The sequence below is a fragment of the Thermobia domestica genome, chromosome 8 (assembly GCF_964235325.1).
Source record: "Thermobia domestica chromosome 8, izTheDome1.hap1.1, whole genome shotgun sequence".
NCBI classification, from domain to species: domain Eukaryota; kingdom Metazoa; phylum Arthropoda; class Insecta; order Zygentoma; family Lepismatidae; genus Thermobia; species Thermobia domestica.
This window is the reverse complement of record NC_137461.1, coordinates 251565480-251579835: the sequence shown is the minus strand read 5'-3', so window position 1 is coordinate 251579835 and position 14356 is coordinate 251565480. Positions and strand designations below refer to the sequence as shown.

The 14356-nt window shown below is 31.6% G+C and overlaps 1 protein-coding gene across 5 annotated transcripts in view; it reads left to right on the top strand.

Annotated features, from left to right (window-relative positions):
• The window catches only part of LOC145693538 (extracellular sulfatase SULF-1 homolog), a 130234-nt gene extending 118891 nt beyond the window's left edge, over positions 1–11343 (top strand). For 4 of the 5 annotated variants that reach the window (XM_081769620.1, XM_081769619.1, XM_081769618.1 and 1 more), the window contains 2 exons: positions 1107–1191; positions 5846–11343. In XM_081769620.1, the coding sequence (XP_081625746.1) occupies positions 1107–1191; positions 5846–5924 (164 nt within the window). In that variant the 3' untranslated portion in view covers positions 5925–11343. The remainder of the gene's footprint in view (positions 1–1106; positions 1192–5845) is intronic. The other variant, XM_081769621.1, reaches the window with a different exon arrangement.
• The last annotated feature ends 3013 nt before the right edge of the window (positions 11344–14356 follow it).

Here is a 14356-nt window from a genome sequence, read left to right as displayed (position 1 = left end):
GACGAATATGTGTCCTCGTTAACCTTGGTATGCTTAACACATCCTATGTTGCTCTTTGCACTAGTATCCCACATTCATTAATGTCAAAATTGCAAGAAGCCTCCCTAGTATATATTGTTTTTGATAAGCTAGATGATCAAGAAATAGGACCACCATCAATCGTGTAAACCTAGGATAGTGTTTGTAAGTGTATTAGGTCTATGCCATACCGGATTTAAATATCGTAAAATATAGACAAACATCTAATATCAACAAAAATTGAAAATATCAATAAATATCGAAATTGAAAAATCAACAAAATCAAATATCGAAAATATCAAAAAAATATTGAATATTAAAATATTAACAAATATCGAATATCAAAATATCAACAACTATCGAATATCAAAATATCAGCAAATATCAAATATCAACAAATATCGATAAAATATCAACAAATATGTAGAATATTAAAATAATGAAATATAATAGCAATATCGAAATAACGATATATCGATCAGTAATATTCTTAAATTCATATTTTATTTGAAAATATCAGTTCATATATCGAAATATCGTACATCCCTATGTGTATTGCGTCACTAGTGCTTTGCATGTTTTGGGACTCTGAACCCTGTCTGGTTGAAAGTACTGTAAATGTCAATTTGTAGTGCCCATCTTTAAAGATAACTTGACACTTAATGACGTTGTGTAAAATAAAACTTCAACTCAAGAGGCGCGCAAAATGTATTCAATGTATCAAGATCAACAAATACACATTTGAACATACACGTATCTTCTAATGGGGAATCGACCATTCAACATGACCGTAAAGTATCTTTCTTATCAGCTTATTTGGCTCTATGTCCTTTATTGTTTATTCTAAGTGTCTATCTCCTAAAATTAGATGTTCTTCTCTTCTAAAATAATACATTCTCTGGAGTTTTGTGAGTAATATTAGTAGATACTCAGAGCAATGAAAATAACAAATTTCGCTTTCATAACTGTTTGCTTTGCTACTATTTTTTTATTATTCAAAATAACTTTTTGTTATGTGTACGTGTGTGAACGTGTGTGTGTGTGTGTTGTTGGCAACTAACTGTCTGTATTTGTTCTCACCCTTCCAGACTTACATTCTTCCATGCCCACAGCTTTGTTTCTGGCGGGTCAATCAAATTTTACTAGTGCGTCCAAATGGAAGAAATTACCGAAGTGAGTAAGCTTCGCATGCGATAATCCCATTAATAGACGTAATGGAGAAGGTGTTAGCTTTTTTGGCATATACCCACTAATTTTTGTTGCTTTAACTGCATAATTTATTATGATCGCTTCCTAATTATGTTGTCTATAAATGTTTGTCCTTCATGTCGTACCTTTGTCAATTACTTTTGTCTCTATAGTTTAAACAGTATTTTCATCATATTTAGAGTGGAAAGCAGTTAAAATTTTGTTTTTCATTGACCGTCTGTATTTACTCGAATCTAATGCGCACTCCAAAGTTAGAATTTAAAATCATATATTTGTTGGTGACTCTAAGGCACCCCAATGATGAGGTAAATTTATTTTATTTATTTTATACAACAATAGATTTGTATATAACTATAAGATCAGTTAGTTTACATGTGGCCTGTTGCTATGTGGCACACTAATTGTTACAGAAATTGTTGTACTACACATAAAATAAATATTTAGAACGAACAGTTACGTACTACTTTACGCTTGAATTAGTGACATAAGATGTTCTTTTCAGTGTGCTCTCCATTTCGTGTCTCCCGAATTCAAACGCTGTATGCAATAATAGACCAACAATAAACACAACCAAGTTGTCATCATCATTAGGTATTCTGCGATTATTGGCAGGTCACTTGCTGCAACTGAGAAGCTTCCGTGCTCCACGGTCTTCCGCTAACCTCTTCGTCTTCACGTATGACTTTTCTGTTTTAATATCGTCAATTAATTGTAATCTCCTTCGCCTCCTCCCTCTCTTTCCTGCGACCATACCATCTAAAACGTCCCTCATGATACAATTCCTTTCATCCAATATCCCAACCAGTTTCTCTTCCTCTTCTTAATAATATCTAAAATTGGTCTTTTCTCCCCTCTCATTCGTTTTCCACTCGACCCAGCTAATTTTCTCCATTCTTCTCCACACCTACATTTCGAAAGCTTTCAGTCGTTTCTCATCATTTTTGTATGATGTCCATGTTTCTGACACATACAGTACAATATTCCACACGAAGCATTGTATGAGTCTTTTTCTCAACTCTTTATTCAAGATCCCACAAAATAGTACTTTCATTCTCCCAAAGGCTTCTTTTGCCATTCCTATCCTTGGTTTTATTTCACGTTCACATTTCATATCATTGCTAATAATATTACCCTGGTATCGAAAACTAGTCACCTGTTCTATTTTCTCCCCTCCTACTTCTGTATTTGACACTGATCCCTCCGTTCCAATCACCATCACTTTTGTCTTTCTAACATTTATTTTTATCCCATATTCTTCACAGCCCTTCCTCAAGATTTCTAATATCTTATTGATTTTCACTTCAGATTCTGCAATAAGCATCATATCATCTGCAAACCATATACACCTAATCATTTTACCGCCTACTGAAATGCCGTCTTCATTTTGAAGGCTCTTATTCACTTTCTCTTCTTGATAGATATTAAATAATGTATACGAGAGAACGCAACCAAGTCGAGAATTGCATAAATGCATTGTGTCATAAGAAACTATAAATTTGGATGAAGTTACCGGTGAACTACGGATTCAAATTGTATTCGAATCTAATAATACATCATCAATTCTAATGTACACCATAATCTGTACAAAAAAGATGTGCATTAGATTCACGTAAATACAGTACTACAAGGTAAAAAAAGATGGTTCTTTTTATAGTGGATATATGTATATAGTGAGTTTCAAATAGTGTGAACTCTGATATTTATGTGAAGTTTCTTTATTTCGAAACAAAACTTTTAAAAAATTGTGGCTTATGTTTTATTATTTATTTATTTATTTATTTTTAATGGGTAATCTTGTCAAACTGCTTGTTAATCTTAGACATCTTCGGAATGATATTTTTTTTTTTTTTTTTTTTTTTTTTTATAACAGCAGCCCTGTGGATTCGAAGTATGTGGGTACCCCACTTGGTTTTCGTTTTATATGTAAGTTTCACTAATATGAGGCTTTTAGATGTAATAAAAATAAGCATTTTTTGTTTATTATTACTTTAAATATTAGAAAGAAGAATTGCATATTTGTATTATGTCTGTAAAGCCAAAGGTCCTGTTCCCATTTCGCTGATGTAACCTAGGGACGATGTGAGAGTTAGGGTTTCGCACTTCTTATGATCTCAGCATAGTATAGAAAGTGTGATCAGCATTACGCTAGATTGCTTAACGCGATTGATTGATACTTTATCAGTTATCACGCTTTTCCAATTAGGGTCGAGTTATGCAGCAAAAATGACATTGATTACTTTTATTCATAGTACTAAACTCGATCTTACTTTTAGAAAATAACGAAACGGAAATGACGTTCAACTTGCGTCATGCAGCGTGATGTTTCCACCAATAATTGTTAAGTTGGTAGAAATAGTGTGGATCAAAAAATACAGGAAAAAAAAGACGTAAAAAATTGAGCCAAGCTGCTGTAAATGATCCAAAAATAATGTCAATTCAACTGAAGATTTTCAGCATTGTAATTCGTTATTTTAAGGATTGCTTTCGCACCACGAAATTCAGCGAATTTCTAACACAGGTCGATGAATAGCAACTGTAATCCTACCGAATGATAGTGGCAACAACTGATTTGAGTGAATGTTGACAAACTTACTCTAACGCAAGAAATTTCACCTAGAAAGGAGTTTGTCGTTTCCTTATTGTTATTCTTACAATCATTCTCAATTCCAAAAATAACTACATCTGTGTTTTTCGACACACTTTTATTTGATCACGGATAAATCTGACAATCTTACTTGCTTCATGCTTCTCCTCTTGTTGTCGGGTGTAATGATACTAGTATACTGGACTACAAAGTTACACATGTAAAAATATTCTTATATATAGCTATACAAAGTGACTGTGTCATTATTTTCCACTTAATCCGAGTAGAGTCAGCAGTCACTTTTAAGGAAATGCTACTATATGTACATATAACTGTGATATATAACTTTTCATCTTTTCTGACAGAAAATCACACCACTTGGTACTGGCTACATTGCTATGATGAATTTTGCATATTCATATATTTTCTTTCATTGTATGACGACATTCCCCAAACAATTTTTCATAGAAACATGTATCCAGTAATCGTGTATACTATTTAAAACACAGTTACGTTTCTTAAAATTAAGTGATACCAATAAAATATCTTCTTAAACTGTGTTATTTTATTTTAATTCTTTGTTTATTGAAATAACCTATCCTATCGAAACATAAAAAGCGTGCAAAAGGTTGTAATTATTGACCTTTGTCAATGGCTTCTATTCACTGCTAAAGTATTAACGTACTGGTAGTGTTGCCTCCTTTCTCTGAAACCTTTCTGAAAGATAAAGCAAGTGAAATCATTACTTCTCGAACTGCGATGAACTTAGCTTCTTGGAAAGAAAGAAAGAAAACATTTAATAGGTTGTAGCAAATAGAAGTTATAGATAAAGATGTCAACGAGCATCGAAACCCCACAATTTTTCAATACAATACAATTTTGAACAACTTTTAATTCCCCAGATACAAGATAAGGTCTTCTATATTTGAGTTATTAACTATGTATCCTATAGCAACAATTAACAATTATTAATTTTAGTTATGTTCAGTATAAATATCCAGAATTTCGTAAGGGAAGGGGGAGAGGTCCGTGACATGAAATACTATGATCATCACACCAGGGGCTCGATTATTCTGAACCATTTTACTGGCAACATACATATATTGATTTGTTACGACAATAAAATGAGAATATGTTAGTAAGTATTTTAATAACAAACTATGAAGAAATCTCGAGTAAAAGAATAAAATAAGATATTGAAAGAGGTTTTACAACATTTACGTTCCTTCCTTTGTTCATTCAAATATAACAATCTTCTTTTCATTATGACCTCAGCTATTATAAAATGTACATATCCACTAATATCAAAATGTATATTTTCAATAATGTCTTGTAAAATATTTTGCAATATCTGCGTTCCTTTCTCTGTTGAATCAAATGTTAACAGAACATTGTTTCCACATAACTTTTTATTATTATTATTGCGTCAACTACTGTCTGTTCCAAATGACAGGTTAAGAGGAGCAGTAAAAGACTGTTTCTGAAATAACATGTTTGATACTGCAGAGAAACAATGACGAAAAATTATGATTAAAAATGTCCACACTATTACAGAATGGCACTATGCTTTCGAAAGCTTGAAATTTCCCTGACTAGTAGCAGAAATTCTTAGAATTTCGTAACTTTTTTCTTGAAATTTCAAATTCCCTTACTTTTCTAGGGTATCCCGCTTATTTGTTACCATGTATTGCAAGTAATACAAATCTCCTCAGAAAAAAGAGTAACCAGAAACTTGCTGTAGCTTTTTATTTTTAACGCTGATTCTTCTTTTTCTTGTTTCTTTTTGTTTCATCCTTCCTTAAATTTTTCATTTCTGGTTTCGAAGGGGGGTCCGATCCCCTCTCTTGGCTACGTGCCTGATCAGCATGTTGCTCTATAACGGAAAGGATCCGTGGTTTGTATTCCGAAAGAAAACGACGAATCCACAGAGGCTTCTTTTTAAGTTAATAAGACACAGTGCGCTTATAAATTAAGTTTATTATATGAAATGTAAAGACTAAATTGCTAAACTTTTTTGTTTATTTATTTGTCTAGAATTTGGAGAGGGCACAAAATCTGGAAAAAACAGTGGCGCCACGTCCGAAAGAGAAGACAACATTACAGACAACAGTGAACACATTTAGTGCAAGTTTTGTTTTAAAAAAATATATAATATAAAGAGAAAAAAAGTACCTTCCGTTGGCTCTTCACTATGTGATAGCTTTATATATATATATTGATAGATACTACAGTACGTAACCTCCTTCTGCGCGCCCGTGTATGTGTGTATGCGTATATATGTGAATACTTGAGCATGAATGTGTGGTGCCTTTACTTGACAAACAGAATATTGTAATTTATTTATAGTTGTGATAGGTTAGATATGTATAGATATACATATGTTTCAGCACACATTAAACAAAATGACGTCAGTGAGTATGCTTGTTCTATATTGTATGTGGATCAATTGTCTAGCGTCTTCTGTTTCCTAGTTTTCAGAGTATTTGTCTTTAAATGTATACTGTCATTTAATGCAACTCTCATGAGGAAAGTTAATCAAGAAGAGACTGTAATTTTTATTGCTTTTCAAAAGATATTTTTGAAACAACACAATGGCCAGGGAAAAGTGTTAAATGTGTACAATACATATTACGTATAAATGATCAAAATATGGGATAATATATACATTTAAATTTATGCGTATGTGTGTAATATGTAAATATATATTCATGTAGCACCATCAAAATATGAATATAACATAGATTTAAATGGTAAAAATACAGTTAAACCTGTCCATATTGGCCATCATTTGTGCCATTGAACAGTGGCCAATTTACAGAAAATGAATATTCTTGGGAAACAAATCCTAATATAACTGTCTTCATAACTTAGCTACTGACACATTGTTATTACAAGGTTCACACTGATCTTGACACTCAGGGAAGGTCATGGAACTTGAGGGAAATTGTTCTATTTCATAAAAGAGTCAGGTAAATTGCAATCAGATATCACGAAAGTACTCAGAGAATATCGAACGATGTTAACAAACATTAGAGCTGCTTACAGAAGATAAAACACTTCAAACAATTAATCCAGATTCAAAAAGAAGATAAAAAGGCTGTAATAAGATAATTATCTTTAGACCAAATTATAATATATGTTTACTTGTTTATATTTGAGTGTATTCAGAAATGCGAGGTCTTAAAGATGTTTGTGTATAATTTTTATTTAGCACTAATGTTTTATTGTATTCCCAATACAGAAAGTTTGACTTATAATAAGTATAATAAGAAAGTAAGTTTATTGTGTATTTAAATAATAAAAGGGAGAGCTTGGACAGCTATTCGAATTATGGAGGCCCAATCACTGCAAAATTAAAATACCGCTAATTTTACAGTACTTATGTGATATCTTCAAATAGATAAAAGATAATCGAAATGTGTAACAAGAGCGCGCTAGACAATATTATTTTCCATGAAGTACCGTTATCACGAGTCACCTAGTAGCTTTCAATTTGCAGCCATTTATAAACGCGAAAAATAAATGCCGATTTTCTAAATGGCTGGGAATCGAAAGCAGACAAGTGAGTCGTGATAATAGTATCTCATATAAAATAATGTTGACTAGCGAGCTTTTGTCCCACCTTTCTATTATATTTTATCTATTTAAAGATATCACATAATTACTGTAAAATTAGCGGTATTTTAATTTCGCCGTGATGGAGCCTCTTAAAAAAAGTTTTTCTTTTTGTTATTTTAAATTTAACCATAAATGATGGTCTTCGCGGTATCTCGAGTCAGAGAAAATTTACGTGCTTACTCATGGAAATTCAGAAAAATCAATACCAAAATTTCAGTGTGAACCGTTTATTATAAAGTTATTATGCAAATTAAAATTTAAGTTGTACTGTTTCTTATTTATTTTGTTTCCTTCGAAAGAATGATGGATGTAGATACTTTCTAACATCAAACCGTTCGCCATTTGTTTACTATCTGCTTCAAACGTTCTTCAGAAAGAGAAGTATAAGGAGCTTAATATAGCGTCTAGTCTAAACTACCATTTGGTACTGTATCTTGGAATTTACAGAAAATGAGTTCAAATGTTTAGTTGAGGACCACAGACAAAAGATATCGAAAAAATTAAGCTGTTTTAATCGTTCTTAACGTCGAAGCCTATCCCCATTTGTTGTGTACAACGTATTTATCTCATGTAAATTGGTCTTCTGAAATACAATAGAAAGTGACCTTTGGGAATGTAGTAAAAAACACACACACATATATATAGTAAAGAACATCACAGAAAATAAAGAAGATACCAGGTTGTTCAGTCTAGATAATTGACATATAGAAGTGTATTTATTATTAGCAGCGTAGGGATAAAGTTGTCTTCAATTACCAAATCCCAAGATACATTGGTGTCAATTTACAAATTAATATATAAGTAATACTCCTTATATGTTCTTTATGGGAAATTTTCACGTTCCAATAAAATGAGGCCTAGGTAACAGGTTTTTACTGTATACATATTCAAGTACAATACAAAATGTAAGTTTAAAATGGTAAAGAATTTGAATATATATTTACTTGTTACCAAAATATGGACTTAAATTTACGAAAGTCGTGAATTTTCGTTAAATCAGAACCTCATCTAGCTAAGTAAAATGGATTGCAATAAGTTCTTGTTATAAGCATTAGTTTATTCGAAAAATCAAACAATATAAACGGTGTTTTCATTTTCTGTTATCGAAATATAGGTGTAAACTCACATTCATCATTGATGGCAAGATGTTTTAAAATAACAGCAAAGTTTTCGATAGTAACAACACAAAATTGGAGGTATAAAATATTTTACGAAGCAGATGATGGTAAGATGGTGGCTAGAAATGTGAAATGCCTCAGATATAAAGTAAGAATAGTTTTATGTGTGGCTTTTGGAAGGTTTCATGATGTTACTTTTTTCATGATAATATGTCTAATTATACGACTTTCATTCTACAGTTGCCCATATGCTTTCACAAAGGACATTTTCAATTTATAAAGAATATGGAAAATATCTCAAATGCAATATTTTACAACCATCTAAATATTCAAATGGAATAATTTATGCACAATTTTCAACTTAAAACTGTTTTAATTGAAGAAAGCATTCAATATTTTGTATAGCATCATACATTTTCTGCAGAATCCATTAGAGAAACGAAAATGATCAAGACATGTAAAGCGGAAAATAAAATCTGCATTATAAAAAAATCCATAAATCATGATACTTGAAGAAAGAAGGAACGAAAAATGTATTTTTTTTATATATATCTATGTAAATTTATATTTACATGTAAATTCGTTCCCTGGGAGTTCATATATATTCCATAACATGGAATGAGTTGCCAGATTCCATAAGTCAAAATAAGAAGCAGAATTTGGAGACGAAGAAAAAGTAATCAAATTACTCGGTTACAAAATTTTTCATTCTAACTATAGTGATATTGATATCCCTACCTAATTATGTTGTTGACAACTTTTTTCTTTTTTAAAGCGTTATTAAACATTCTGGTGTAGCACATTTTTTATACTTTTCACATTGCAATTTCATCCTTTCAAAACTATAATCTAAACTAACATATCAGCATGTATAAACTTTCAGTTTTAACATTCGAAAAACTTCTGCTACCGCTACAGTGTCGTTAAGATTGAATTCGGAACTTTTGGAAAGGTGCGAAAGTTCTGGTAACCTTGGAGAACTACAAAAACAAATTTTCAACAAATAGAAAAATAATGAACAATATGTATTCATCAAAAATTTATATGAATTTTTGATATACGTGATCATTTATTTGCGATGACCATCTTCGATGATGCGAAAAAATAATGATCAACACCATGTTCAAGATATCCATCCAATTTCTATGAACTTCAGTAAATATAAAATCATTACTTTATCACATAACTAACACATGAAAACAGTTAGTTACTATATTATTCATTTTACACTTGAATTGATTTTGGTTGAAATCCACAGCAAACTTTTCTTGCGACGACCCAGGAAGAGAAATCTGCATTGATCTTAGACTTGGTGCCCAATTAAGCTGGACCTAAATTGAAAAAGCATTCTCAAAAATAAAAAGCAATAAGTATACAGCCTTTATTTAGAAGAAACAAGATGTATGTTTTTATTTGTTGTAAATGTATTATTTTAATTTCAATTCTTTATGTCATATCTTATCATTATATGAGAAAATACTCTGTAATGACGTCCAAGAACAAATAGTAACCACATTCAAAGTTTAATCATGAAATTTTTCCCCTTGATGTCTCATTGTTGAGGAAAAATAAACAACCAGTTTTACAATCTCCTAACAAACATTCAGTTTGTTCACTGATAGTTAAAATTTCTAAGAGTTGAATTGACATTTCTGTGTACTAGTACTTCAGACGATCATAGAACTGCCCTAAAATAAAGCTATCATTGGTCACATATAAACAGAAGAATAGTTATGATTGGTCACATATTGACAGAAGAATAGTTACAGTTGGTGACATATGTGAGTTACAGTAAAATAATGAACTTGCCATACATGGCATAACTATTTGCCAACTAAGACTGACGACTAATTGCATTATTGTAAATGAATGTACAAATGAGTGCACATGTGATATGCTGTACGTATATAATATAGATATCAATGTGTCAACGTGTATACTTGAATATTTGTCTTTTGTTTTTCTACCGAAGTGTTCTGTGTATCATATATGATGGATGTGATGAACAGTAAGCCTTGTAAATATAAATTTTGTGTAGCAAAGTATGAACAACTGGTGCTTCAGTTTGTGTTAGTGAAAATTATAGAATCAAGAGTAAAACGATAGGTAATTAATGAGGCAACTCATTTTTTTGCGAATTTACAGTCATGTTCGTAAAAAATAACTTCACTGTCGATTTTCCATATTGGCCTGTCCTCTTGCAGAAACTGAACAACTAGTTCATATTAATATGATAGAGCATAAATTTTTCATTGGTTGCGTTGAATGTCTTATCAACAGTTGCGAAAACCTCTATTATGGACGTTAAGCTGAAGCCATGTAATCATTGTAATAGCAAAATTGAAAATTGTACATTTTTTAAAAAAAAATGTCATGTGTATTGTTTATTTGCACTGTATTAAAATGAATGTTGATTATTTGATAAGGCTATAGCTATCTTCTTTTGAAGCCATGTATGTATTAAGACAACTTTGAGGAGGAAAGTAGATAACTTCTAAAAGAAATATAAAAAATGTTCGGTATTTTTTGAACATGACTGTACACAAAATTTTCTTCAAATGTGAATGTGCTTTCAGTTCTCAACCAAAATAGCTTGAAATTAAAAAAAAAAAAAAAAAAAAAAAAAGGATAACATGAGGAATAAAATTGGTGTAAAGCTTGTTAATTGAAGAAGAAAAATCTTTGTACCTAGGTATATTACTTGAAAAAATCATATGTGTAAGTTTTAACATGTTGAAAAGTTGTATTGCAAAATACTCTTTAAAAACTATAAATAGATACGAGTGGCAATATAAATACTATGAGTTTCTTTTTTCCTATTTAGTTTATAAGGTTTATTGGCAATAATAATAATGAATAGTAATTAAAGAAATCTTATTAATTTAGATGAAACTGAATGCAGAAAAAAAGTCTCTACCTATCGCATAGCTGGGCTTGTTCTCTCCACTTCTCTTTCCTTCTTTTTTCAATTTTATATAATCCAAAAGAACTTAAATTTACAAACATATGCATTAGGGTGATATTGGTTATATATAACACAAAATGTAAAGTTACAAACAAAAATGTGCAGTATACAGGGTACTTAAAATATGAAAAAAAAATACACATTATAATACCAATTACAGAGAATTATAATATTGCATATACCAATAAAAAGTTCATACTTGATCTTGCTGATCACAAAGGAAAACATTATGTAACACACCAATGCAGGTGTAGTTGTTAAATGTAACCCATTTAATAGCTTGTTTCATTCTTTCTAGCATAGTCTTCTTCTCATTGATCTGAATATCCTTTTGTCTCTGCAGTTTAACTTTCTTCTCTTCCTCCTCCAGCCCTTTAGTTGTTGCTAAATCTTCCGTTTCTCTCTCCTCTTCTCTCCAGCATTCATTTCTCTTTTCTTTCCCAAATACACCTGATATTATTTCCTCGAACGTCTCACTAAATTTATCATAACTCTTGTAATTGTTAATCCTCACAAACCACCTATTCTCATCACAGAATCATATATGATCCGTAGAGCCACCACAGATTCTTCTTGTAACACTGTATCCCTCAATATCATCATTGGGAACACTAATTTTTGCGTCCAGTAATCCAGTAACAGTAAAGAAATTAACAATTACTATTTTATAAATTCAACAATTGAACAGTGGACCTAAATCGATTTTTTTCCCGACTTTCCCTGACCAATCTGCCATTTCCCTGATTTTCCCTGATACATTTTTATTTCTATGACTTTTCCCCGACTTTCATTGACTTCCATTGACAATGTGAACAACCTGTTTAATAGTGGCAGTTAAGTTACAACTGATACAAGAGAGATGCCTCCGTGAAACTTTTACTGTCCTATAAGGGTATGGGTTCAATCCTATACGTCTCTGCTCGCTTGAGGGTCATTTTATATCAGGGGTGCTGGATTCGATCCTATATGCTTCTGTTCGGGAATAGATATTTTATATAAGGGGTACCAGGGTTCGAATTGTGCTTCAGTTCCGAGCATAGCTTCGAAACGCACAGTTATATATGCGTATGAAAACAATATTTTTTATTACACATAGAGAGTATTTGCATGCAAAAAATACTAGTAGAGCAAGAATGTGTTAAACGAATGAAAAAATACTTAAATTTTTCTATAAGAGCTTTTCCAACTTTTTAAATTACTATTATTATCGAACCTAAATTTTTTATCGAATGAACATTGTACAGATGTGTCTACATTATTAATTTTACATGCTAGTATTATTTATAAATATCCAGATATTTTTGCACAACTTTTTTTCTTTATAGATGTGCCTCTATATCATACTTTTATTTTCCACCAAAGTACTGTTTGTGCATCAAGAATCTATAATGAACTTCCGGGACTGTCCTGACGAGTTTGTTGTGTTTAAATCAAGAGGCGATACAAGTTTTATACCTGAAGTAACAGCTGAAGCTAATTTTAAAGGATCACAGCAACTCCCTATATGGAAGACAATTTAGTCTTAGCAGCTTGCTGAACAATTTCAAGCTATGTCTAAAGCGAAGAACGGGACAGTGGTGTAGCGTTCAATTAACCAGAAAATCACATATAGCGATTCTGTATCGTTATAATCCTTCTGTGTACAGCGTTATGTACAACCCGTTATAATAGTAGTTTGAGATAAGAGTTTCTTATTTTCATGAGCACATTCCAAATCTAGACCAAAAGTTACTACTTTCTATTTTTTTTAAATCAACTTCCGATGTATGGAAGTTAAATTTACCACTATTAAATTTGTTAGATGTAATTTGATATGAAAGTAGGGAATTTGTGTTTAAAGTCTCATGTCTTTACTAATTCTGTCGAAGAATTTGAAGCTTATAAAAACGATAATTATACCTGTTGTGCTGAATGATTGCGAAACATTACTTTCGTACTTTCTTACTTTGCAGAAAGAACGCAGTCCTGATAGTATTTGAAAATAAAATCGTGAGGCGAATATTAGGAACAAGAGGAACAAGAATGGGGAATGGCGGAAACTTCACAAGAAGAAACTTAATAATTTATACCGTTTACCTAAAATTATTAGTGTCCTTATGCTGGGAGGTCTGTAGCCAAAATGGAAGAAAATATGAACGCTTTCGAAGTTTAACTGTAAACTCAATCAGAAAATACCATTAGGAAGTCCTAGGTGCGGATGGGAAATAATATTAAAATGGATCTTGCAGAAATAGGAATACAAAGTAGAAACTGGATCCAGTTGGCTATGGATAGAAGTCAATTGAGAGCTTTTGTGAATTGAATCTCCGGGTTCCATAGTTATAGGCTGTTCTTAGTTATTCTTAGTCCAGAAATCTGTGGGCACAGTTTTTGACGTCATAACTGACGGGCATTCACACAACGGGGATCGTTTTGGTGTGACAGAAGAAGGATCCACATTCAGCTTTTATGGTGTAGGTTTCGCCCTTCAGAGTATTTGGAGGACATCGTTTGTCATTGGAAATGATAGAAACTGGAGAATGGTAACTTTGGGAGAGAACGATAAATTTGTGGTAAAAGAATGATGAGCACATAACAGTTGAGCTCAAGCCCTTGAGGGAATGAGGAGACTGGGGGCAATTGTATATACTATTGAAAATATGTGTAATATACTAATGAAAAATATGGAGCTCTGTGCTGCTACAGGGAAGATCTTTAAAACAACTATTAGTTTATTTAATATTATTTTATAAGTATTAAAATACCTACTTTCCAAAATTATCACATATAGTATTATTGCATTATTACAAAAAAAAAAAAAAAAAAAAAAAAGAAAGAAAGAAAAAAAGAAAAACACGCACAGGG